Raw genomic sequence first — 26210 nt, 5'->3', positions numbered from 1 at the left:
GTTTGTGAGTTTGAGCCCCACGTCAGGCTGTGCTGACAGCTCAGAGCCTGGAACCTACTTTGGATTGTGTCTTCCCCTCTCTCTGCCCCTCCCGTGCTCATTCTCTGTCTCTCTGCCTCTCAATAATAAATAAATGTTAAAAAAAAAATATATATATATATATATAGATAGATAGATAGATAGATATAGATATAGATATTACTTTTTTCCTTCTGTGGCTATGGTTTACATCTGTCTATATCCTTGACCTTTGGGCAAGTTATTTCACCATTCTGTGCCTCAGTTTCTTCATCTGTAAAATGGGAATAACCACAGTTCACCTCCTAGGGTTGTTACAAGGATTAAGTGAGCATAGCTCTTAGAATTGAACCTAATACACACTAGGTGCTCTTTAAATAATAATCAGTATTATGATCTCTTTTGATGATCTCAACTTCCCCATGAGGTAGGTGGGAAGGCATCACCCCATTTTCACATGCAGAAATGAAGGACTAAAGAGCTAAGCAACTTGCCCAAGGTCATGGTGCTGACAGGTGGCCTAGTCTAGGTTTAATCCAGACCTCAGCTCACCTCATGAAAAAATTGAGGTGATGACAGCAGCCCCTCATAGGATTTGGTTGTGAGAATCCAGTGCCATTATGCATTCAAGTGACAGGCACTTGGAGGGCACTGTTGAAAAGTCTGGGTCCTTCCCCTTCGCGGTGCCCCACTCTGTCATGCCCACGGGCGCCCTCACGGAGCCACCAGGGATCCCTGTTCCTGGCAGCCCTCGGGTCAGCTGCTTGTTTGGCTGGCGGGGACAGCTGGGCCTACAGAGAGGCCCATTGTCTCTGGCCTCTGGGGCTGTATTGTTGGAGCCTCGTCCCAGGGTCCAGCCCCAAGACACTCCCAGCTGTCGCTCGGGCTTGGCTTGGTTTGGGGAGGGGAGACAGGGGAGTGAGCACGGACACCCGACTGTCCCCTTAAGACTGGATCACCAGCCCGGCTGTACTGACGAGGAAACTGAGGCTCAGAGAGTCCAAATGACGTGTAGGGAGTGCTTGTCTCACCTGGGAGTCCCCACAGATGGGGCGGGGAGAGCGCGCGAGGGCCTCAAGTCGGAGAGGTCATGGATTCCAGTAGGTTCCAGATGGCAGGGCCAGAGCACCACACCATCCCATTTTACCCGTGGAAACAAAGACCCCAGAGCGCGCACGCTTGGCCCAAGGTCACACAGCGCGAATGCCGCGGAGTCCGCCGGGAAACCAGGCTGCCTAAGTCCCAGCCTTGGGAGAGCGCAGGGGAGCCCGGCCGGCGGGGGGCGGGGCTTAGGGTGGCCCCTCCCCCGGGGCGGGGCGACCCCGCACTTGGCAAATGTCTGCGGCGAGCCTGGTGAAAACTCGCGCGGCCCTCCCCTTAGGGGGCGTGACTTTCCGAGCAAAGCGGGATTCTACTGGGCATTTGTCTGCGCAAAGCGGCACGTCGCGCTTGATGGGCGTTGGAGGCGTGGCCCCCGATCGGCCGGCGAGTGAGCTGCGGGATTCCATCGCTCTGTGACGCAGGCGCGGGCCGGAGCGGGGCGGAGTCGAGCCTGCCGGAGCTCCGCCCCCAGCGGAGGAGGCCGAGGCCGGGGGCGTGTCCGGGGCGGGGCCGTGCCCTGCCCCGCCCGGTCGCCGAGCAGTGGCCAGCGCAGGGAGGGCCCGGCCCCGGGATGTGAGTGAGGCAGGGGTGGGGGCGCGGGGTGGGGCGCCAACCCAAGACCCCGGGGTTCCCAGGGGTCCCCGTGGGCGGGAGCGCGAGTGCGCGGGCTACCCGGCGGGCCGCCAGGTGCGTGCCCAGGTATGGCGGGCGAGGGGGCGCTCGGGTCGGGTGCGCCCAGGCCGGCCTCGCGCCACTTCTCTGCGGTCCGAGGGACCGGTGAGGGTCGCGGGGCTCCGACCCGGGCGGGGCCCGGCGACAGGCTGACGTCTGCCCTATCCCGGGCTCCACCGGCTGTGCGGAGGCCTCCCGCAGTGGCAACAGCTGGCGCCGGGTTTCTGGTCCCTGTGCGGAGGTGTAATGAGGGGGAGGGGGGTCAGCTGCGCGGCTAGGCTGAGGTGATCTCCATTCCTGGCTGCGGGTTGGGCCTCAGTCTGCGTGAACCCCGACCTGCTGTTTCTGGGAACTGTCATCCCCACCCCCAGCTCTCAGGGATAGGGCGCTCTCTGTGCTCAGCTGTTTCGGTGCATCATCTCGCGACAGCCACATGTTTTACTTAAAGAAACTGAGGCCTAGGGCCACACAGCTTTTTAGGATAATTGTAATAATGTGGAGGGGACGTGCCGAGGCCTGGCAGCCAGATACACCTGGGTGCACAGCCGGTGCTGCACCCACCCGCAGTGTGACCTTGGGCACGCCTGGTTCCCCCTCCAAGCCTCTGTTGGGACCGGTGGTGCCTACCTCCCAGGGCTCCGGTGAGGTTTGGGTTGGACAGTGCAGGGAGAGAGCCAATGCTCAGTGAGGAGCTGCTCTCATGACCGTCGTTGCTGTTGCTAAGAGGCCCTTTTCCTGCGGCTGTGGAGCTGTGTGGTCAAAGTCAGCCGGCAGCGAGGAGGAGGCTGCTTTCCACACTGAGACTGCCCCTGTCTCTGTGTCTGTCCCTGTGCACACGGAAGGCCACACACAACTCAGCTGTACCAGCATGTGCCGGAGACACGCTGGCCCATCGTGTATTCACCACGCTACAACATAACCTTCATGGGCCTGGAGAAACTGCACCCCTTTGATGCGGGAAAATGGGGCAAGGTGATCAGCTTCCTGAAAGGTATGGAAGGCCCTATCAGACCCTACAGCTGCTTCTTCCAACCCACCCCTCTCTCCCGGCCCCTCCCTGTGTCTTCCCTGACACAAGCCTCAGTCTCCCACCTCCACTCTCAGCCCTCAGACTGCCTTCCACTCACGCGGGCAGAGTCTTTTCAGTACAGGCGTCTGAGCATGATATGTCCCTGCCTCAGACCTTCACTGCTCCCCATCACTGTGGGCTTAAGTCCTGTCCCTGTTCGTGGAGGCCCAGTAGAAGGGGGGCTGATTAAGGAGGGACACCAGGAAGGTGAAGTTTAGAGCCATCCAGTATCTGTTCCCCATAAGCTCCGAGAGTCCAGGAACTAGAGAGCCTTTGCTCCAAACCCTACTGATTACAGATGGAGGAAATTGGAGCCCAGAAAGGTTAGGAAACATGCCCAAAGTCACAGAGCTACCAAGTAGCAGAGTGGGGTCTGGAACCCAGAGCTTCAGGCTCGCACCTGTCACAGCTCATTCCACTGAGCAAGGTGGTGCTCCGGATTGTGCTTTCTACTTCGGTTTGTAATCCAGGGGTCTGGTTTAGGTGGGAAATTCAGGCATCACAGCAGGCTAGTGCGAGAATATTCTCCCTTTTCCCTGCATTAGGGGTTCCTCAGTTAACAGAAGTAGGGAACATTACCTGGCATAGGAAGAGGCATTGTGGATCTTTAAATCACACAATCCTGATCATGCCATGGAGACAGTTTCGCTTTGGGGCTAGCCTGTCTTTAACACCTAAGCGCATCTCCCTTTTTAACAAATCTAGAGCGAGCCACACTGTTGCAGAAAATAGAATCAAATTACAGATTAATAGCAGTTTGTATCGCATATGTTTTCTATTTTTGGTTTTTCTATTTATGGCAATTGGTTTGGATTTTCCATTTGCAATAGTAACCAGAGTGAGCATTCAAAGAAAACTATTAAGTAGAAGAAGGACAAGTGGTGTGCCAGGATGGTGAGAATAAGCGGGGCCAGCCTGTTGCTCATCTTGCTTCCCTGACTATGGTCCTTCATGCACTGTTTCCAGCAGACTCAGCCTGAGTCACTCCCCCCATTGCCCTTTCTTGGGATCCTGCGTTACCCAGTAGCTCAACATAGGATTCCTTGTCTCCCTCATCTCTGAGCTGACAGTCCTCCTGAGTTCCCTCCTTCCTCCTCGGAGGATGTGGGTGGAAAGGAGGCAGGGGCCACATGGTGCTGCCAGGAAAAGAGCTGGCCCTTTGCCTGAAGGCAGTGGGGAGACTTGGAATATGGTTGGGGGGAGGGGCGATGGAGAGTGCCTTCTGTATGTGGAGCTATGTGCAGGAAATGTATGGGATCATTTGCTTTCTAAGGGTTACACATTAAAACAGTTTCTTTGGATTCTGACCTTGTCCCTTTGATTCCCTAGAACCCAGAGCATCATGGTCCTATTCTCACTGTGCCCCAGACCACTTCCTGTTTCTTCTTTGGCGAAACAGAGCAAATCTTGTCTGGTGGATGTGAGGGGTGATAAAATACTGCAGTGTTTCCCCAACATCAGTTATTTGCAAACCACTCTGGGGACCTTGCCGTTTCCTTATACCACCTGCTCCGTTATTTACTTCATTTTTTTTTTTTTTGACTCAGCCTCTGCTTAAAAAAAAACTTAAGTAAACTTGTTTTAAAAGGAAACGTTTTATCATCTAAATGGGAAAAGCCAGTTTCACTGGCCATAAATAGAAGGTCGTGGTAAAAAAATAAATGCAGGAAAGCTGTGATTCACTTCAGGGTGCTGCAGTCTGTGAGGTCGCTGCTTTTTGGGTTAAGAAGGGAGATGAGCGAGGGTTAGGCAGGCCTGAAAGAGAGACCACACCACCCTGGGCCTCCCGTGACATCACCAGAAGGTGGAGAGGGAGAACTGATAAGGCTTTTTCTCATTTTGAGTCAGCCTTATCGACCCATGTGCCACCTCCTGTGAAAGCTGTCCAGCTCACCTCTCAGCTGTTGGTGACTTGGGAAACCCACGGATCGCTTCATGCCCAATGCCTAATGCCCTCTGGCCATTGTCCACACTGGCCTGGGAGGCGACCTGTTTTCAAAAGCCAGCCGTTTCCCACTTCCTCTGGGGCAGGGCTAGCAGAGGCTAAGCCTGCAGCCTGTTCCGAGGGGTGGTCTGGAGCCGGGTCGGCCATGAGTCCATCAGGGAAGCAGGGCGCCCACTTTGTGGTTTCAGAAGAGAAGCTTCTGTCAGATGGCATGCTGGTGGAGGCACGGGAGGCTTCGGACGAGGATCTGCTGGTGGTGCACACGAGACGCTATCTCAACGAGCTCAAGGTACAGGGTCTGGGGCCTGGGGACGGCTGCTGACCAGGAGGGGTGGTCAGAGCAGGGGCAGCTCAGTCTGGGGAAGCACAGCCCCAAGGGGCTCCATTCCTGCCCCTCATGCAGGGGGATCATGTGAGTTTGTGGTCCCCAAGAGAAGGAGAGAGGTGTCAAAAAGGCAGATACCAGGGATGGGTTAGGCTGCTCCAGGGGGTAGTGAGCTCCCCATCCTTGGGGGTATGAAAGCAGGGACGACCACTTGGCGGAGTTTGCACCTTCATAGAGCTTCTACATTAGTGCCTTTCAATCTGTGTTCTATGAACAGGCCTCGGAGACCCTTGCTGACATGCTGGGTGAGGGGACGCCAGCCCCTTGTCCTTATCCAACCAAAGCTGTCCCACATAGGTCTATTTTTATATCGGGCTGACGTTTGAGGTTCTTTTCTAAGAGCTTCTGCTGCTAAAGACTTGTTGAAAACTGTTGGGCCAAAAACTAGTGTAAAACTCCCCAGGTCTGAGCAAGTGATATACACAAGTGGCCAGGTAGGTGGTAGTGGTGGTTTATGGGGCAAACTGGGGGGCTCCTGCCCCTTCCCAAGTGGGTGGCTGCCTCTCAGCTGCCCTGGGGGCCCCACGTGGCCAGAAGGCCTGGCTTTCAAAGAAAAGTGGGAAATTCAGATTAAGTGGCAGTCCCTGGTTTCTTAATGCGGCAGCTCATTTCAACATTTGTAAATCCTACCCGCAGACCAAACTGGGCCTCCAGGCTGCCTGCTTGTGACTTTTTTCCAGAGGAGCTCGTGAAGCTGTCATCAGTGCTGAGGTTCTGAGGCCTCTGCGTGGGGAGCTCGTCTAGAGGGGAAGCGAGGCTGGGGAGGTGCGTCAGAACCTGGTGCTGCCAGCCTGCCCTGGTGGGGGCATGGTCGGGGATGCCACAGGTCCTCTGCCAACAGTGTGGGAGCCCAGAGCCCCGACCCCCACCTTGCCTTAGACTCAGTGCCACAGCACATGCCAGAGGTCACCAGGCTCCTCCCCTCTATAGGTGGAAAAGCCTAGGTCCTGCTCAAGGTCACCCAGGAGGTCCAGCAGCCCTCAGGGAGACCCCAAGCAGGGCATCCAGAAGCCAGTCTGTCTTCCTGGTTCCTGGTCACGGCTGCTACCCGCCCTCCTCCCCCACTCTGGCCGGAGCTGTGAGAATTCTAGATGAAGCCGTGACAGTGTCAGCTCATGAAAGATTACCAGGAAGAGGTTGCAACCTGGCTCCTGGGAGAGAGAGGTGTGCGAGGCCTTGGCAGGAAGCCCAGTCCTTGGCTGCCCTGGTTTCCTGGGGCCTGGACATGCGTGGTCACAGTCCACAGCCCAGGAGCTGGGCCAGGAGGACATGCCTTCCAGAGTCCAGAGGGTGAGGGTGGGGAACAGGGACCGATGGCGACGGGTCCGGGCAGGGAGAGACCAGAACAGAGTGGGACCAGGGTGGATTGAATGTGAATGTGCCAGAATAAGGCTGAGGGGGACGGGGGGCTAGGCTCCAGGATGCCACCTGCTTGAGGAGCCTTCAGGGGAACTGTGCAGGGCTGACTGTGTCCCTGGCCTTGGGCCCCCAAAAGCCTAAAGGCAGCTTACTATGTGATAGGTAATAATTAAAAAAAAGTATTAACAGGTTGAGACCTGAGTAGGCAATTGAGGTCAAGGGCAGCAGGAGCACTCAGACATGCCAACTGAAAGGATTAACCAAAATGCTATGGTTGAGCTTATATATTTGGCTTGGAACTCCCTGGCAGCAAAAGCAAAAAGAGAAACAGGCTGATTTCCATCGCACCTACTAAGGTGAAGCATTCAGTCATTCAACACATCTATACCAAATACTGACTGTGTCCTGGGTACAAAATGAAGAATAAGCAAGTTTCTCTGCTCCCATGGGTTTGCATTTTTGTTGTGGAAGACTGGAAATAAAGAAGTAACGACACGAGAGGATTTCACAGAGTACCAAGGGCTGTGAAGGGAAAAAAATAGAGGGTAACTTAAGTGGAGGGTGGAGGGTGACTGGGTGGTCGGGGAGGGCCTCACAGAGGTGAGGTTTGAGCTGAGACAAAAGAATGAAGAGCGTGTGGAGCTTTGAAGGAAGAATGTTCCAGAACCACATACCTACAGGGGGAGGGGACTTTGCCTCCTAGAGGGAAGAAGGATGCTCAAGGGAATAAAAAGCTGAGGTGGCACAAGATGTGGTCAGGGAGGCCAGCAGCACCAGGCCATGCTGCGTCTTGCAAGCCGTGGGTGGAGTTTGGATTTTGTTCCAGATACCATGGGAGAGCCACATGGTATGATGTGCCCTTGATGCTCAGGCAGGAACCACCATGCCCATTTTGGCACTTAGGGGCTGCAGCTCAGGAGCATTCCCCTTGCCTCTATTCATCCTCATCCCCTTCCCCTCTCCCCCCAGCTCTCTGCAATGTTCCTTTTCTTTTTTTCTCTGCTGCGGGCATCTGGAACAGTGCCCTGGAGAGTTCCTGCTGGTTTCCTCGGCTGTTCTGTGTGCACTGTGGGAGGGTCACCCTCTCCCTTGCGCTGCCTCACCCATGTTCCAGGGCTCATGCCTGGCCCTGGCCTGGTGTGGCCTTCGATGCTTAGTCATCCAGGCATTGATGGGGATACAGTACCTGATGTTTGCCAGGTGATGGCCATTCAGGGAAAGAAATGTGTATTGAGCGCCTACTGTGCGAAAGGCCCAGAGTTTGCCCCACTGAAGGTGCTGGTTGGGTTGGGCCAGGGTCAGGCTCCTGCCTTCTGCTAACCCCAGTGACAGTTTGCCTGGGGTGTGGGGTGGCATGACACAGATCTGACATCTCGTCCTTGTGCACCCTGAGCTAGGCAGTGCTCGGGATACCTTCATACGGCAAGTGTTTTGTTTTGTTTTTAATCCGGCAACTGTTTAATGAGCACCTGTTTAATGAGGCTCTGTTCCAGGGGAGGCAGGATAGAACAAAAGAGATGGAATCCCTCTCCTTATGGAGCTGACATCTGGGGGAGTCAGCCAATAGACACGATAATCAAGTCAATGATATAGTGTGTTAGAAGGCACTCGGTGCCATGGATGAAAGTATAGCAGGAAAAGGGGGAGTAGGGGCTGCAGTTTGAAATAAGGAGGTCAAGGAGGGACTTACTGACATGTGATCATGGACTGAGGGCAGTGAGGGAGTGAGCTATGTGGGCATCTGGAGGGAGTGCATTCCAAGTATAAGGATTAGCAAGTGCAAAGGCCCTGAGGCAGGAGTATCTGCAGTGTGTTCCAGTATTGCCACTGGATCGGAGGGAACGGGAGGGAGACTGGCAAGAGATGGTGTCAGAAAATGATCAGGGGCCAGACCACACAGGGGCCTTTTGTGCCACTGCTGTTTGCTCTGAGGGAGGTGGGAGCCAAGGAGTGTGTTAAGCCGAGGGATGTGGTCTGATCTAGGGTTTAGCAGGATTGCTTGGCAGCTGTGATGAGAAGAGGCTGGCAAGACCAAAGCAGGAAGATCAGTGAGGAAGGAGGTCGTCGCAATAATCTGGTGAGAGATCCGGGCTCTCAGACGAGGCTGGAAACAGTGGCTGTGGATTTTGGGGGAGTGGTAGGAGTTGGAGTTTGCAAAGAAGAGGAAACAGTAGAATTTTCTGCGGTTCAGACTGGGTATGTGGCATGCGAGAGAGAGAGAGAAGCCAAGCTCACCTGAGCCTCAGGAAGTCCAGACGCCTCTTGGGCCTGGTCACCGACCTCCCAGCACTCGGAGTCCTGTCTGGGAGGGAGACAGACCCTCGCACCAGAACACCAGGGGGCTAAAGGCTTAGAGAGTCTCTGGGGAACTGGACCCCCTCCCCGGGCCTCTGATTTCTCTCTCTCACTTCTCTCTTCTTCTCCGAGGGGGCTCTTGTCTCCTTTTCTTGTTAATTACAGTAAAATTCAGATAGCATAGCCAGTAGCCATCCTAAAGTGTAAACATCGGTGGCATTTGTTACATTGACGATGTGGTGCGACCATTGCTGTTTAGTTCCAAAATATTTTCGTCGCTCCGACGGGAAACTGGTACCCACAAAGCCGCCGCTCCCATTCCCCTTCTCCCCGGCCCCTGGCGAACACCAGCCTGTGTTCTAGCTCTCTGCACTTGCCTTTTCTGGATGCCTCACATGCGTGGAGTCACACAGCACGTGACCTTTGGCGTGAGGCTTCTATCAGCAAGCACAAGCGTAGCGTTTTCAAGAATGATCCATCCCATGGCGTGAGTCTGTGCTTCATTCCTCATTGCGGCTGAATAATATTCCGTTGTGTGGATAGACATTTTGTTTATCCGTTTCTCAGTTGATGGGCATTTGGGCTGCTTCCAGCTTTTAGCCTTTTGTTGCTATGAACACGCATGTACAAGTCCATATCTGAGTCCCTGTACTCAGTTATTTAGGTTATATGCCTAGGGGTGGAATTGCTGGTCACAGGGTAACCAAGGGGCCAGCAAAATGACCCCCACAGCAACTGCACGTTTTACATTCCTAACAACTGTGCACAAAGGTTCCAATTTCTCTACATTCTCACCCACGCTTGTTATTTTATGGTTTTTGTTTGTTTGGTTGGTTGGTTGGCTGCAGCGACCTTAGTGGGTATGGAGCGGTATCTCATTGTGGCTGTAATGTGCATTTCCCTGTCGGTCAATAGCACTGAGCATCTTTTCAGCCACTTGGTGGACATTTATATCGCCTCTTTGAAGACGTGTCTGCTCAAGTCACGGGCCCAATTAAGACATTTGGTTATGGAGTTTTAAGAGTTCTTTGTATGTTTTGGATGTTATGTGATTTGCCAATAATATCTTCTCCCATTCTGTAGGTTGTATTTTCGCTCTCTTGCTGGTGTCCTTGGATGCATAAAAGTTTTGAATGTCGCTAAACCTCAACTTATCTTTTTCATCTTTTGTTGCTTGTGTGTTTGGTGTCACATCTAAGAATCCATTGCCAAATCCAAGGTCATGAAGATTGACCCTGATGTTTTCTTCTAAGAGTTTTAGCTTGTATTTAGGTCTTTGGCCCATTTTGACTTAATTCTTATATATGGTGTGAGGTAAGGGCCCAACCTCAATCTGCTGCATGTGGTCTCCAGTTTTCCCAGCACCATTTGCTAAAGACACAACACTTTCCCCATTGACTGGTCTTGGTACCCTTGTAGAGAATTAGTTGGCCATAGATGAATGGATTTACTTCTGGACTCTCCGTTCTATTCAGTTGATGTATATGTCTCTCTTATGCCACTGCCATATTGTTTTGATCACTGAAGCTTTGTAGTAAGTTTTGAAATTGGAAATTACGTGTTCTCTAAGTTTGTTCTTATTCAAGGTTTTTCAGCTATTTGAGGTGTCTTGAGATTCCATATAAATTATAGGATCAGCTTCTCTATTTCTGCAAAAGAGGCCATCAGGATTTTGATAGGGATTGTGTTGAATCTGTAGAGGAATCTGGAAAGTATTGCCATCTTTACAATATTAGGTCTTGAACCCATGAACACAGGTTATTTTTTCATTTGTTTAGATTCTTAAGTTCTTTCAGCCGTGTTTTGTAGTGTTTAGTATACCGGTCTTGCACCTCCTTGGTTAAATTTATTCCCAAGTATTCTATTATTTCCATTGTTATTTTAAATGGAATTGCTTTTTAAATTTCCTTTATGGATTATTTGTTGCTAAGGTATAGAAATACAACTGATTTTTGTGTGTTGATCTTGGATCCTGCAACTTTGCTGGATAAGTTCTTCAGTTTAATAGGTGTGTGTGTGTGTGTGTGTGTGTGTGTGTGTATTCTTTAGGATTCTCTGTAGCTAACATTATGCCATCTGTGAATAGAGACTAGTTTTACTTCTTCCTTTACAGTTTGGAGACCTGTTATTTCTTTCCTAATTGCTCTGGCTGGAACTTCCAGTGTGAGGTTGAATAGAAGGGGCAAAAGTGGGTATCCCTCTCTTGTTCCCGATCTTAGGCTGAAGGTTTCCAGTTTTTTAGCACTGTGTATGGTGATAGCTATGTGATTGTGTGTGTGTGTGTGTGTGTTTGCGTGTGCACGTGTGTATGATAAATGCCCTCTGCCAGCCTGGCAGAGTTCCCTTCTGTTTCTAATTTGTTGATGGACTTTATCGTGAAAGGGTGTTGGATTTTGTCAAAGGCTCCTTCTTCATCAACTGAGATGATGGTGTGGATTTTTTTCCTGTCTCTCCTTTTGCTCCCACTTCCACTGGTGGAAAGTTCTGACCCAAACCAAGCAGTTGGGGCCTCCACATGGGGTTGCAGCCAATCTCTACTGGGGAAGCTCGCAGCCCAGGCCTTTTGGTGGGCAGTGGGCATTAGGCTGGGGTGGTAAAACCTCCTCTGTTTATGTCATTCATTCATTCATTCATTCATTCATTCATTCAGCACTATGGGCTCAAGTTCGCTAGAGCAGTGGTTCTGCAACTTGCTTAAGCATTGGAATCCACTGGAAGGCTTGTCGTGATGCAGATCACTGGTCCCTACTCCCAGAGTTTTGGATTCAGGAGGTCTGGAGAGGAGACTGAGACTCTGTGTTTCTGACAAGTTCTCAAGTGCTGGTGTTACTGGTTTGGGAACTATACTTGGAGAAGCACAGCCCTAGAAGCAGAGCCTGTGGTGGGGATGGAGGTGCAAGGGATTCCCTGAGGGCAAGCCTCGGGTGACACCTGTAAGGGGGGGAGGGGAAGCAGCTGGGCACACGTATGGCCTCACCTGACCCCAGGAGGGCTCTGCATTTGTGCTGTCTTGGGAGCAGAGGGCCAGACTGTCCTAGCCCCTTATCAGCTAGTCATCCAGCTCTCCTGGGCGGTGCAGGGTGCAGGGGAGGTGGCCTCCTCCAGGGAGTGTGTAGGCAGGGAGGAGTCTGGGCAAGGGTGGGCGGCATGCGCTCTAAGCACCTGCTGTGTGCAGGCTTCACTCTCAGCATCATCTGTATAGCAGGAATGAGAATGAGTGTGTGCTTACACTCCTGGCTGTGGCATCCTTCTGGAACAGACAGATAACAACTGAGACATATCGTAATGCCAGGTAGAGACAGGCGCTGTGCAGAAAGATGAGGCAAGGGCAGGGGTCGGGGTGGAGCCGGGGGGGTCTTCAGATGGGGAGTTGAGGACAGGCCTGGCAGATTGGTCTAAGGCCCCGTTTTAGGCCTGGTGGGGAGGGGTCCCTGTTTCATAGATGAGGAGACGAGAGGGAAGTAAGGGTTGTGTCCAAATTGACACAGCAGTGGCAAAGCCCAGAGTCGGACCAGTTTTTACTCTGAGGAGGACTTCTGAGCCTTGTCCCCACCCTACTCCCATCTAGCCCATCCCTCGATGCCCTTGCCTGGGGCCAGGCTCTCAGAGGGCCTGATCTGGGTGCCCTCATCCCAGCCTGCTGCCCTGCACGCCCCTGTGTAGAACCTCCCCGCCCACCCCCTCCTCCAGGGCCCAGCCACCAGCCTGCCCCTCCCACCCCATCTATTTTTCACCCTGGCCACTGGTGGTTTTTCTGGAGCAGCTCCGTCCAATAGAACTTTTTGCCACGGTGCACATGTTCTGGAATGGCCCTGCCCAGTAGCCCCTAGGCACATGTGCCTATCGAGCAGTTGAACTATGGCCAGTGAGACTGAGGAACGAAATTCTATTTTCTTGATTGAAGTAACAAAATTCTAATAAAAAATTTTTCATTTAAAATTATACCCAAGTAGCCATGTGTGGCTGGTGGCCGCTGGATGGGACAGCACGAGTCTAGCTCATCAGTAGGCAGCACCACTGCCTTGCACAGAGGCCACGGCTGGGCCTGGGAGAGGGCTGAGCCGTCCGGCACCATCTCTCATTGCCGGAAGTGGAGAAACGTTGGCAGACGTGACTCTTCTCCCAAGGGGACTGGTCCCCTTGGCTACATCCCAGACACGCTTCTGGTGACTTTATACCCGGCCCGTGGAAGATTCATTCCCTAGTGTGTCCCACGTGATTGCAGCTTTCCAAAGGTCAGTAGGCGTTGTGTAAAAAGTAAGGCAGGCCGGCAGAGGTTTGTGGCCAGAAAACTCGGGCAGCGGATAGGATTCTGTACGGCAAAATTTCGAGCCCTTTACATGTTTCCCATGTGAGTTTCCAAGAGGTGGACAACATAAGCAGTGTTTCCCAGAGTCATTTGATGTGGAACCCTTTCCTGATAGCGCGCTGGGCTAGGCAGTTGCTGCGGAACATACTTTAAAACATGCCCCCTTCGTGGTTTTGTGTCTATATGGGACCCCTCAGGAGGCTGGGATAAGCTTTCATTTTCTTCCAATCCTTATTCCCTGCTAGCTTGCTGAGGGAGAGAGGGAGGCAGTGGCTTAACGTGTTCCTTCAGCGGCTGAGTTGTGTTCACTGTTTATTCATAGAAAACTGTGGTTCTGGGGCTCATGGCTGGCTGGGTCTGTAGAGCATGCAACTGTTAATCTCAGGGTCATGGGTTCAAGCCCCACGTTGTGCATGGAGCCTAATAAAAAATTTAAAAAAAGGAAGAAAACCATGGTTCCATGCCTCCCATAGGCCAAGCCTGTGTTGGGCAGTGGGATTGGTGTGACGAACAGAGCTGGCCACCTTCCCTTCTCTGGGTCTGTCCCCCACCACACGCACACACACGCACACGGACAGGTCTTGGAACATTCCAGCCTTCCTGGCTGGTCTCAGCTCTAGCACCCGTACCATCTCCCAGGCCCTGTGATGCCTCTGTGGTGCAGCTGGGAGGCTGGGGGTTGAGGAAGGCTGGAGGGGCACCTCCCTTTTCAGACTGCAAATGGTCTGTGGGCCATACGCCACGTTCACCAGCTCCTTCACTTGAGTGAGGGCTTCCCCAGCCTACAACTGTCCTCAGCCTTGGTGGCCTGGGTGGGGGCTGGGGGTGGCCACACATGTATTCAGTGCAGTTCAGGCAGCCTGGGTTTCCCAGCACACCTGGACCCTATGGAAGTTGACATGGGGCCTGTCCTGCCTTCTCACCCTGGCCTCAAGTAGTGCCCCCTGGCTAAGGCGCCTGCCAGGACCTTCCCAGGCATATGCCCTTTCTGCTGTCCTACCTCATCCTTGGCCCATCCTCTTTCCTCTCTGCTGACTCCTCGCCCTTACCGAACATGCCTCTCCTGCCCTAAATCTCCTCCCCTGGTGGGAGAACCCAGTGGCCATGCTCCCCATTCTCAACACCTCCCTTGGCTTACTCCTTCCTGAAACTCCTCTCTGCCTGGCCTCCTGAGGGCCATACCTCTGCCCCACCCCCACCCTGTCCCAGGACAGCCCTCGATTTTCACAGTGGGCTGCCCTTCTGGCCCTTGCCTTCAGGGTTGGAGTCTTGGGGTTCCAACCTTGCATCCTGGACTCCTCTGTCTGCCCATCCCCTACGTGCTATCTGCTAACCTTCCCCATCTTCCCCTCCTCTGGACCCTCATTATTTCTCTCTTCCTCCCTGGGGTGGCTGCTGCTTCTATTCGAGTTCTCCTAATTGGTCCTCCTGCTGCAGCCAGAATAGCTTGGGCAAGCACCATCTGATGGCTCCCTGCTGCTCTGATGAGGCTGTCTGAGAGAGAACATTCTCTGGCAGCACAGGCCCTACGGGACAGGCCTGGCCCCGCCCCAGTTGTACCCAACTTCTCGTGAGCGCGGACTCACTTCCTTTTGCCAGTAGTTGTCTTTTCACCTTGACTGTGACATCCGGGCAACTCCCGTTCACCTTCAGACTCAGCTTGGAGGTCACTGCCTCCAGAAAGCTGCTGTGTTCCCACCTGGACCCAGACCATGTTCTCCATCAAAAGGCTTTGCCACATTGCATATGAGTGCCTCCCTGCTGGGCTGTGGGCTGTGTCGGAAGGACAGGAGTAGCCCCCACCGTGGAGCCTCAGTACATATTTACAGAGTGCCCTGGGCCCCTCTGAGGCTCTGCCTGGGGTCAGAGGAGAGCAGGGAGCACGGATCCAGGTACATTCTCAGCCAGGCAGCAGGTGGTTCGGGATCCGGGCCCATGGACATTTGCCCCGGGGTCTGGGAGGGTCACAGGGAAAGCTGTGTCCTAATCTTCATGCGAATGCCTTTTGGGTACCCTAGACCCTCCTGCCTCGGTAGCCAGAAACGAGGGCCTGATACGCCTTTTGAAGGGAGGACCGATTCCTAGTGGATGACGAGGTCATGTGCCGGGGAAGCGGACCTGGGCTTCCACTGCTGGCTCTGCCATTGACTCACTGTTTGATGTTGGAAAGAAAGATCTTCCCAGCTCAGGGCCTCAGTGTCCTCCCCCTTCTGTATAGTGGGTGGGCTGGGCCAGGGCTGGGTCTGCCGCCCCTGTGACTTGGCGTCCTCTGCAGCTCTCGCTCTGGGCGCAAGAGGGCAGCCAAGGGCTTTGGAGGAATGTGGGCCAACAGCTTTAAGGCAAGGAACTGTTCTTACTGAGCCCAAAGCTGGGTCAGGGGCTCTCACTTCTTACCAAAGGAACTGCACTTGACTGGAAGTTCTCCCAGGTCACCTGGAAACTGGCAATCTGATTTCCCAGCTGTTGCCTCTGCGCTCTGGGCATAACGACCTGTGTCTCCTTCCATAGTGGTCCTTTGCTGTTGCCACCATCACAGAGATCCCCCCTGTCATCTTTCTCCCCAACTTCCTTGTGCAGAGGAAGGTGCTGAAGCCCCTTCGGACCCAGACGGGAGGAACCATCATGGTAGGTGGGGATGCAGGTGGGAGGAAGGGCTGGGCTTGGGACCCCACACCTCCGGGCCTTTGCTCACTCTGGGCTCTCCATCCGGAATACTCTCCTCCCACTTTGTAGTTGAACAAAATCCTAAATAGTCCTCAAGGCACAGTAACAATGACTCTTTCTCCCAAAGCCTTTCCCACTTGGGGACATTAGAATTCCTCGTTCCTTCCCCCATGACCTCCTATGAGAGTTACCGTATTTGCTGGTGTATAAGATATATCCCCTTTCCCCAGGGGGTGTATCCTCAAGCTATGGCTATAGTGTTCTCAAGTCAAGATGGCAAAACCAAGCCCCCATGGCTTCAGTGATGGGCGATGCTCCCCTCACTGCCCATCATGGGGGTGACAGTACAGAATACTTACAGCAAAAGTAGCTTCTTCATCCCATATGTAGTTGTCTTTAAAATTAGCCACAGGCTGCCGAGTTAATTGGAGGTAGAGAAACATTTCAGATTTAGATGTAGGATAATCTTTTTTTAAAGAATATTTCATAAATATTTGTTTTGAGAGAGAGACAGACAGAGCATGAGCAGGGGGAGGGGCAGAGAGAGAGGGAGAGAGAGCGAATCCCAGGCAGGCTCCGAGCTGTCAGTGCAGAGCCCAATGTGGGGCTCAAACTCACAAACCGCAAGATCATGACCTGAGCTGCAATCAAGAGTCAGAGGCTTAACGCACTGAGCCACCCAGGCGCCCCCTAGGTGTGGGATGAATTCATCCAGAGCCAGATCAAGACCTATTGATCTATAGTTTTTTTTAGCTTTGGAAATTTTTTTTTTGTTTTTTGTTTTTTTTAAATATCACTGCCCACTCCCAAACCATGATTTCCTACAAGATTTTGGTATTCAGCCTACCGTATTTCTGTGGGTCAAAAATTGTCTATTTTTCCATTGAAAGCCTCATCAAAATCCTTGTCAGCTCACGTGTGATCATAACTATTTAACTTTGATTTCTTCTAGTCGCCTCTCAGAATTGCAGTTCTGCGGCTTTGCAGTTCTCATACAGCAGCCAGTCTGGTACTTCCAAGACTGAGTCTGAGTCTGCTGGAGGGTGGGGGTCTCCTGAACCCTACCTCATAGATCATCCTATGTCAGAGTTCTCTGGAAATGGTGTTTATGGAATGAATGAATGAATGAATGAATGAATGAATGAATGAATCAGTGAATCAGTGAATGAATGAATGAGGGAATTGGTTGCCTGTGCCTCTCACCTTGTGCTTGTCTCCAAAGGCAGGGAAGCTGGCCATGGAGCGAGGCTGGGCCATCAATGTGGGTGAGTGCCCCAGCCGGTCTGGCTTGCTGGGTCCTTGGGCTGGGAGGACCAGGAGGAACCTGAAGGCAACCACTGTGAGTTCAGATGCTCTGGTGCCTTCAGAACCACCCTGAACCTCCTTCTTAAAGTGGTCTGGGGGGGGGGGCGGGCAGGGATTCGGCCATCTGGTGCCTGGGAGGGACCAACCAGTGCCTCCATCTGGTGTGGGATTCTCATCTAAAAGAGTTCTCCAGATGGCTCCCCAGCCCTGCCTTTGCATACTTCCAGTGACAAGGGGCTCACTCTGTCTGTAAAAGCCTGCGTCATCCCCTGGGCAGCCCTGCATGGGGCTGAAACCTGCAGAATTTCAGAGTCTTTCCTGAAAAACTCCATCAGCCTCCCGGGGCCCAGGACAGCCTTCAGGGCCACGGTCACGTAATGGGCAGACAGGCCCAGGGTCAATGCCATGTCAGGGACCCGAGGGCCAGCACTCCGGAGTCCCCTGGACTCTCCCCCAAGACTGGCTCACGGGAGGGTTACACAGACGTTTTTCCTCATCCCTTCCTTGTGTGTCCCTCACTGAGGTACAGCACTTCACAGTTAGCAAACCTCTTTACTGTCTGGCCTCTCCTTTGAGCTGGGCATTATCATGTCAGCCCCATCATATCGATGAAGAAATGGGTGTGGGGGAGAACCCCCGCCTTTGGCTGTGAGCTCCACAAGGCCAGGGCTCGGTCTCTTCCATCTTGGTATTGCCAGGTACTGAACATCGGATCTGACATCACCGTGATGTGACGGTCTACTGCTGAACGGATGGATGAAAGAGGCATGCCCTGTGTGTGTCTACAGCGGGGTCCCCACGAGGGCCTCGGGAGGCCCTTCCCCCGTGGAAGATGTTATGACCTGATAGAGGTTAAGAGGCCAGGTCTTGATCCAGCCTGGGTTTGAATCTTGGTTCTGCTGTTAGTGAGCTGTGTGATCCCAGGCAGGTTGCTTGATTTTCTGTGTGCCTCAGTTTCTTCATCTGTAGAATGGAGGTAATGGCAATCGTGCCCCCACTAGGGGCTATAGGGAGGTTTCAGTGAGCTCTGTGCCTGGATAGGAGTTCATTATTGGCTATTATCTTGTTAAGATCCGTTGACAGCCTCTTGGCATGAGAATAGGCAAATCCTTTGTAGCTGTGGGCCCTGGACCCTAACTGCTGGGTGGGGCAGTTGTAGGGTTCAATTTCAGAGGCCCCAAAACTCAGGTTGCAGGGCAATGGGCTCTCAGGGGGGAGGTTGTGGCCGGACCCTGGTGTCTAAGGCCTTCCCCATGGCCATGGGTGGCCAAGATCATCAGAAGGTGCCCTTCCTGACCATCCCTTTCTACCACCTGCAGAATCTGGGTGGTCCCAGGGTAAATGGGTCCCCCATAGCCCCACCACCCCTCCCTGGCATGGGAAATCACTTGGGGGCCGGCCTGGCTCTGCAGAGGCAAGGGACAGTTTGGGGAAAGATAAGCTCCTAGCCCTTGGGGGTTGTGACAGGCACTGTGGACTCACTCGTTGGGACAGCCTGTGAGGTTTCTTGCTCCGGGTAGGGATGGCTGTGATGGCAAAGCTACCTCCTGACCCAGGGATGGTGACGCACCTGGGTGCTCAGTTCAACTTGTCGACCTGGAGTCCCGGGAGCCTGTCCCTGGGAGCTGAGCAGGGACGGGTTGTGGGGAGGATGTAGGGGCGGGGCAGTGCCTGGCCCTGACCACGCTGTGTCTGCCCTTCCACAGGTGGAGGCTTCCACCACTGCTCCAGTGACCGGGGCGGAGGCTTCTGTGCCTACGCGGACATCACACTGGCCATCAAGGTGCGCCCGAGCGTGCGTGGGGGCTCGCCTCCAGGAGCCCTCCCTTGAATCCCCCCCCATCCCCAACTTGGGGTTCTCCTCCACATTACAGAGAAGGGAACTGAGTCTCAGAAGGGGAGGAAGCTGGCAGGGACTCCAATGCAGATCTGACACTTTCTGTTTTTTTTTTTTTTTTTCCGGGGTGGGGGAGAGAGAGAGAGAGAGAGAGAGGGAGGGAGAGACAGACAGAGGGAGGGAGGGAGGGAGGGAGCAGGAGAGGAGCAGAGAGAGGAGAGAGAGAAGTCCAAACAGGCTCCGTGCTCGATCCCACTAACCATGAGATCAAGAGTCCGACGCTTAATCGACTGAGCCACCCAGGTTTCCCTCATTTAATCCTCATGTGTGCAGATGAGGAAAACCAGGCCTGGGGAGGTAAGGTCACACGGCTGAAAGGTGCAGAGCTGGCATTGGCCGACACCTCTGCTGGATTACAGAGCCCCCCTTAACCACCCTGTGCCTGGCCTTGTTCTGGGCATCAGGAATGGACTGATGTGGCCCCTGTTCTCTCAGGGGCCTCTGTGTTAGGGCACACAGACTAATGGGGGGAGTAAGCAGGTCAACAGACCCTGGTCATTTAGAGAGGGTAACACACAGGAGACCTTCCTGGGGGTAGGGAGGGGAAGGAGGGCTTCCCAGAGGAGGCATGAGAACTTGGCCTTGTGGGATAAGGCAGAGGGCACAGCCTTGGGGAGAGGTTTCACCTTCTTAACCCGTATATATTCCTGTAGGAATCCCGGGCTTTCTCTAAGAGCTAGCCCAACTGCCCCACTCCTAATCTCCAGCCCTTCAGGGCACAGCACATGCTGCCTCCTCCAGGGAGCCTTCCTTGACCATGCACACATGCTTCTCTTGAGCCACACAGTTCTGAGTGTGTGAGGTCTTTGCCTGGTGGCCTGATTGCCCACAAGCCTGTCAGGCCTCCCACCTGACCCCTTGCCAATTGGGAATCCCCAAGGGGCTATGTCCTCTGACTTGTCTGAGTCCTCACCTCCCCCTCTCCTCCCCTGGCAGTTTCTGTTTGAGCGAGTGGAGGGCATCTCCAGAGCCACCATCGTTGATCTCGATGCCCATCAGGTGAGTACCCTGTGGGGGCTGCAGTCTCATGGCCCCGCCCCCCCAGCTGATGCCCATCAGCTCTGTCCCACAGCCCCCTACTGTGTGGGGCTCCCTTCCCCCTGGGAACATTGCCAAGCCCCAAGCTGGGCCTCTGCTCCCCCCCACCCTGATCTGCCTCTCCCCTCACTGCTCATCCTCTGTGCCTCAGGCCAAAAGTGGAGGGTCGGTCTTTGTCCCTCTGCGCCACTCAGCCCAGCCAGGGCACGGGGTCCGCCTCATTGCTTCCGTCAAACCAAAGGATCTTCCTCCCTTCTGACTGCCCAACACACCTGGCTGATGGCTTTTCCTAAAGCCCAGGGTGGCGACACCATTCTCACGCCCTGAAGCCTGCTGTGGCTCCCCAGTGCTTCCTAGTCAGTTTGGGGTGCCACCCCTGCACGGAGCTGAGGACTACTGTGGGGCTGCACCTCAGACAGATGCTCACATGCATGATTTCAGGCTTGCTCAGGTTCCGGGTTACTTCTTCCTCAGGGCTCCAAATGTGGGGCTGGCTCCTCCGGTCAGACCGGGCAGGGTGTCACCTGGGCTCTTGAGGACACCTCCCCCCCACTGCTGTTGTGCCTGTGTGCCGCTGGGCACCCCGCAGTGGAGTCCTATGACACTGAGCTTCGGAACTGAGCCACACCTGCACAGCCCTTTACAGGTTCCCTTTCACGTCCCTGATCCCAGCCGATGCCACCACAGACTCCAGAGGGTGGCAGGGTTAGAACTCCTTTCTCATTCCATGGAGAGGAAACTCAGAGGGCTGGGCCCCGCTCAAGGTCATGCTAGAAGGTCATGGGGCTGCGTTTTCAGGTTGAATTCCAGCTCTGCTACTTAATAGCCACGAGACCCTCTGCCTCCAGGGACCAGCTGAGCTCCGCAGGCTCATGGGGCATTTCCTGGGGTGGGTGTGTGCAGGCTTCCTGGCCTTGCTGAGGGCCCCTGTGTGCAAGCAGCTTTTGTGTCCTCTCCACAGGGCAATGGGCATGAACGGGACTTCATGGGTGACAAGCGCGTGTACATCATGGATGTGTATAACCGCCATATCTACCCCGGGGACCGCTTCGCCAAGCGTAAGCTGCCCCCTCATCCCTCAGTCTTAAGTGCGGTCGTGCTCATATGGAGCTCTCTCCTGAGTATTCCCTACATGCTGGCCTCTGCAGAAGTCACTTCATTTGTCCTCAGCAGCCCTGGAGGTGGGGGTGTGTTCCCATTTTATAGATGTGCAAACTGAGACCTAAAGAAGTCACTTGACCCACCTGAGATCACATAAACCTGTCCGACAAACACATGTGCGGGTCCTTACATCAGGGTACCCACCAGGAGAATAAAAATAGACCCCTCCTGGGTATGCATTTGTCTGGTGGCAAATAGGGAATGACAAAAAAGAAATGAGAGGAAAAATATGAGAAGTAGAAAATACAAAATAGAAGTCGAAAACACAAAATAGAAGTCGAAAACACAAAATGCATTTTCAGATGTCAAATGTAACAGTTGTGAAAATAAATGCAGGGGGGTTAAACTTACCAGCCAAAAGGCGGAGACTCTCAGATGAACTTTGAAGACACAGGGCCCCGCCCGCTTTGCAAATAGGGGACACAAGTGCAGGAAGGGCACGTTTATGCCGGTGCATCTGCTCAGGGTCATTCAGCCCCAGGTGTGGCTCAGTGGCCTGGTTTCCGATTAAGGTGCTGGATTTGGGCCTGAGGGCACAGCAGGGTCCTCATTTCTGGGCAGAGGCTCCAGATGTCATTGACAGGGGGTCTGGAAATCCCCAGGGCAAAGTGTTTCTTCTGCACTCCCTTCTCTCCCTTGGCCGTGCCCCCTTTGCGGTTCTTGGCGCTCTTTAGTTTCATTTGGGGCGGAATGAATGAGGGGGAGCAGTGCTGGAGTTAGACTGCGTCAGATCCTGCTGGGGCACTGGGCCCTCCTGAGCTCGTTGGCCTTTCTTTGCCTACGGGGCTACTCCTGTCTCTCCCTCAGAGGCCATCAGGCGGAAGGTGGAGCTGGAGTGGGGCACGGAGGACGACGAGTACCTGGATAAAGTGGAGAGGAACCTCCAGAAAGCCCTCCAGGAGCACCTGCCGGACGTGGTCGTGTACAACGCGGGCACCGACATCCTTGAGGGTGACCGCCTTGGGGGGCTGTCCATCAGCCCCCAGGTGCGTCCCTGCCCTGAGGGGGGTGCAGGGGGGGGTGTGCAGCAGGGAAGGTGGGCGGAAGCAGCGGCGATCACAGCGGGACTTCCGGAAGCCGCGGGGCCCCGGCCGCCCGCCCGAGTCAGCCTCCCCCTTCCCCCCACAGGGCATCGTGAAGCGGGACGAACTGGTGTTTCGGGTGGTCCGCGGCCGCCAGGTGCCCATCCTCATGGTGACCTCGGGCGGATACCAGAAGCGCACGGCCCGCATCATTGCCGACTCCATCCTTAATTTGTACAGCCTCGGGCTCATTGGGTCTGAGTCCCCCAGCGTCTCGGCACAGAACTCGGACACCCCTCTGCTGCCTCCCGAGGTGCCCTGACCACGCCACCCTTCTGCTCTTCTGCGCGGTTCCCTGCCTGCCTCAGCCCGGCCCGCCCCTCAGCGCTTCTCCTTTTCTAACCACGGGGTGGTGGGGGCAGCTGCCAGGAGGTGCCGAGGGGCAGGGGCCCGTCCCCGACCGGGCTGGCCTTAGGGGCAGCCCCTCCGCTCTCCCCATTGGGTGTCAGAGGGTCTCCAGGCCCCTCTGTGGGCGGGGGCAGAAGGCAGGGCCTGAGTCCCAGAAGACCTCCCGTGGGGCCCCAGGTCTGACCAGGCCCTGCAGAGGCAGGCAGTTTCCCGAGGAGGGAGAAGGGCAGGTGAGGCTTTGGGGGCAGGAGTCATGTGATTTGCCCCACCCTTTCGCCCTCACCTAGGGCAGGGCATGGGGAGCCATGGGTGCCCGTGTCCGTGTGGGGGGCTCTGAAAGCTGGGTGCTGCAGTGAGGCCTCTGGAGGGGGACTCTGGATTCCCAGCCAGCAGGCAGGACACCTGGTCCTGGGTGTCCTGGATGTAAGGGGTGGCGGGGAACGGGGCTCGAGTGGCGTCTCCCCTCTGGTGTTCCCCTTCAATAAAGCAAGGGCTGGACCTGCTTTCCTAGGGCTCCTCGGTGCTGATAAGGAGAGGAGAGGCCTGAGGAGCTCCAAATCTGTGCTTTAGTCATGGTCCTGCCTGTCAGAGATGGGCCTCAGCACTGGAGGCTTGAGGGGGCTGCCAACCCAGCTGAGGAGGGGACAGAGGAGGGTGAGGCCCAGAAGGGGACACTGGGGATGGGGACAGGTGGCCAAGCCGGGTCCTACAGGACCTGAGGCCCCAGGTGAGGACGGAGGTGCCAGTGGTCAGGCTGGAGTTCTGGGAAGGAGGGCAGACATATCCATCCTGGCCTGTGGGTTGTAACGGGTAGGACCTGGGGCAGGGCCTTAGGTGGGGCTATTGCTTCCAGTGTCCAGGGTCCCAAGTGGGCCCTGACTTCTGGTCTTTGAAAAACCCCAGACCCTGACCTTGTTCTCAGCTCTAATCTGAAGGGGACACCCTGGGCCCCCCGCAGAGAGCTGGGTGGGGAGAGCATCCACCCTTCATTACCTGAGTGTGTTCTTAGCGATCAAAGGTGGGGTGGGGAGAAAAAGTGGGCCAGCGGAGGCACATCCCGGTCCCCGGTCAACCGCACCTGGGGGACTCCCGTTCATTACCATCTGGGGGTGCTCCTGCATTTCCCCACTTTCTCCCTTACACTCCCTTGGTGCTCCCTCTGTTGGGGGACGGGAGGAAGGGCTTGAAAATCGTGAACTGTCAAAACGGCTGACCTCCTGGACTAGACCTCGAGGCACTAACCACGCCCTTGGACCCCCCTCACCCGCCCCCTGCCCTTGCCGTTGGTTTCTCTGCATCTGACTCAAGGTACCTAACATCCCCTCATTTCCACCTGGGGCCTGTGACACGTGGGGGCAGGCAGTGGGCTGGCTTCATCACCGTTGAGCTTCTGTTTGTAGAGAACCATAAAGGCTCTTGATCGGACTGGCTGCCGTGTGTTCTTGAGATGGAGCATCCTTACCTCCTAAGGATTAGAGGAAGTAAAGATTTAAAATCCACATTGAACGAGGCCGGACATGGCCTCTCTCAGAGAGAAAGAGTGAGAACGGGGAGAGGGGCAGAGAGAGAGAGAGAGAGAGAGAGGGAGGGAGACATGGAATCCAAAGCAGGCAATGTGGGGCTCGAACTCACAGACCGTGAGATCATGACCTGAGCCAAAGTTGGACGCTTAACCGACTGAGCCACCCAGGCACCCCCAGTATCTGTTCTTAAGACCTGAGTTGTCTGCTTTTGGTAAGTGATACCCCAAGTTATAAAAACCCAAGGGAACGTGCCAACTTTGTGAAGGGCTGAGTCTCTAGCCGAGCACCTTGCTGACCAGGATGGGGGGGGGGGGGCCTGCAGCCCAGGGTGAGAGGGGGGACAGGCTGGGGGAAGTCCGGGGTCGGACATGTGCTATAGGGAGAACTTGGGGGGCAGGAAAGCTTGGGAAAGCACTCTCTGGTGGAGCCCGCTGGGAGCAGCGCTGATGCCCGGAAGGCGTGAGATTTCTGCAGGAGACTCCATCCAGAGCCTCCTGGAGATCTGGAGCATGAACATCTGGCATGGGAGGCAGGGCAGTCCCTCCCCCCCAGCACACAGGGGAGCGGGCAGACCTTGGAACCCAAGCCCACGTGGGAGCCGTGCTCTACCTGGGCCTGAATGTGGGGCCTTAGACAAGTGGCTTAGCCTGTTAGAGCCCCCTCCCTGCTCCTCCTGTAGACCCTGGTGCCACGTCTGGCTGGTGGGCTGGCTGAGGCCTGGGGAGAAGGGGTTTCATCTGCCTAAGTTACGGCTCTGTTCTCCATTGGGGCCGGTTGGGGGGCACTCAGACAGGCGTTGGAACGGCAGCGCCCAGCTATGACTAAGCCACCCGCGGAATGCCCGAGGCTAGGCTAATACAGCCCTGGTGGGGGGCAGAGGCCGGAAATGAATGCACCAGCCCACTGCCTTGGGCATAAACAAAGGTGGGTGCTGGCCCAGGGCCCTTCCCTGCCTAGCAGGACTCCCAGGCAGATCTGAAGGAGACTTTTAGGACCCTCCCTGGATCCTCAGCCAAATGCTTAGCATTTAGGGCCAAGACCTCCTGCAAGCAGCCTGTTCTTGAGTTGGTTTCATTTAGGTCAGCCAGCACTGGCTGGGGACATCCTGCTCTGGGCCCAGGGCCAGCATGGGGAGGCTCAGTGCCCTGTCCTGGGAGCGATACGGTCCCGTGATGGTTTTTGAGGTTGCAGGGTATTTTTATTTATTGATTTATTGATTTAGAGAGCAAGAGAGCACAAGTTGGGGAGGGGAACAGAGAGGGAGAGAGAGAGAATCCCAAGCAGGTTCTGCATGGAGCCCAATGCAGGACTCGAACTCACAATCAGTGAGATCATGACCTGAGCTGAAGTGGGTTGCTCAACCACTGAGCCACCCAGGCACCCCAAAGGCTGCAGGGGATTAAAGTAGGAGCCTCCCATCCTTCACCAGCCTGGCTTGGAGTCCTGCCTCCTCCCCTTGATAGCTGGGCAACGCTTCCTCTCTGTGCCTTAGTTTATGTCTCTGTAGAATGGGGCTGATAGTACCTACCTCACAGGGTTGTCATGAGGATGAAGTGAGTTTGTAAGGTGCTTAAAGCAGTGTCTGGCATGGAGTTGATCTTAAAAAGAAGCCCGTTATTTTGCCAACAAAACTGGGTTTATTTGGGAACGGCAGAAAATTCCAACTTGGGACGAGCAAGCTATGGCAAAAACCATAGAGTAATCTGACCAAGGAGAGGGAACATTATTTTATGGAGAAGGGGAGGAAGTTGGGAGGGGTTGTTTTGAAGGAAGGCCCAGTTGGAGAGAAGCATGAGTTCAGACGGTTTCTCATTGGCTGAGTTGCTGGGGCAGTCAGTTTCTCATAGGAGATGTGATGTGCATCTTTTCCTTTTGGGAGCTATAACTGAGGATTCTTTGCTGTTGGGGATTCTTCCCTTGGGACCTAATTGACCCTTCTTCCTGTAATTGGCTGCCAGTGGTGTGGTGTGAGAGCTCCCCCTTCTGGCCTCCTGGCTCCGTTTTAGCGAAGCTTTTCCTTTATTAATTTTCAGAGTAAG

General features: G+C 54.6%; 1 protein-coding gene across 1 annotated transcript; it reads left to right on the top strand.

Annotated features, from left to right (window-relative positions):
* Positions 1 to 1651: 1651 nt before the first annotated feature.
* HDAC11 (histone deacetylase 11) lies at positions 1652 to 24075 on the top strand. The gene is made up of 10 exons (XM_030307495.1): positions 1652 to 1692; positions 2634 to 2782; positions 4994 to 5094; positions 15662 to 15778; positions 17040 to 17082; positions 18829 to 18905; positions 19956 to 20018; positions 21019 to 21115; positions 22026 to 22204; positions 22347 to 24075. Coding segments are annotated over exons 1-10 (1044 nt in total). The 5' UTR covers positions 1652 to 1690; the 3' UTR covers positions 22563 to 24075.
* Positions 24076 to 26210: the final 2135 nt, after the last annotated feature.

The sequence above is a fragment of the Lynx canadensis genome, chromosome A2 (genome assembly GCF_007474595.2).
Source record: "Lynx canadensis isolate LIC74 chromosome A2, mLynCan4.pri.v2, whole genome shotgun sequence".
Classification (NCBI taxonomy): domain Eukaryota; kingdom Metazoa; phylum Chordata; class Mammalia; order Carnivora; family Felidae; genus Lynx; species Lynx canadensis.
Note: the sequence above shows the minus strand (reverse complement) of the source record. Positions and strands in the feature narration are given on the sequence as shown.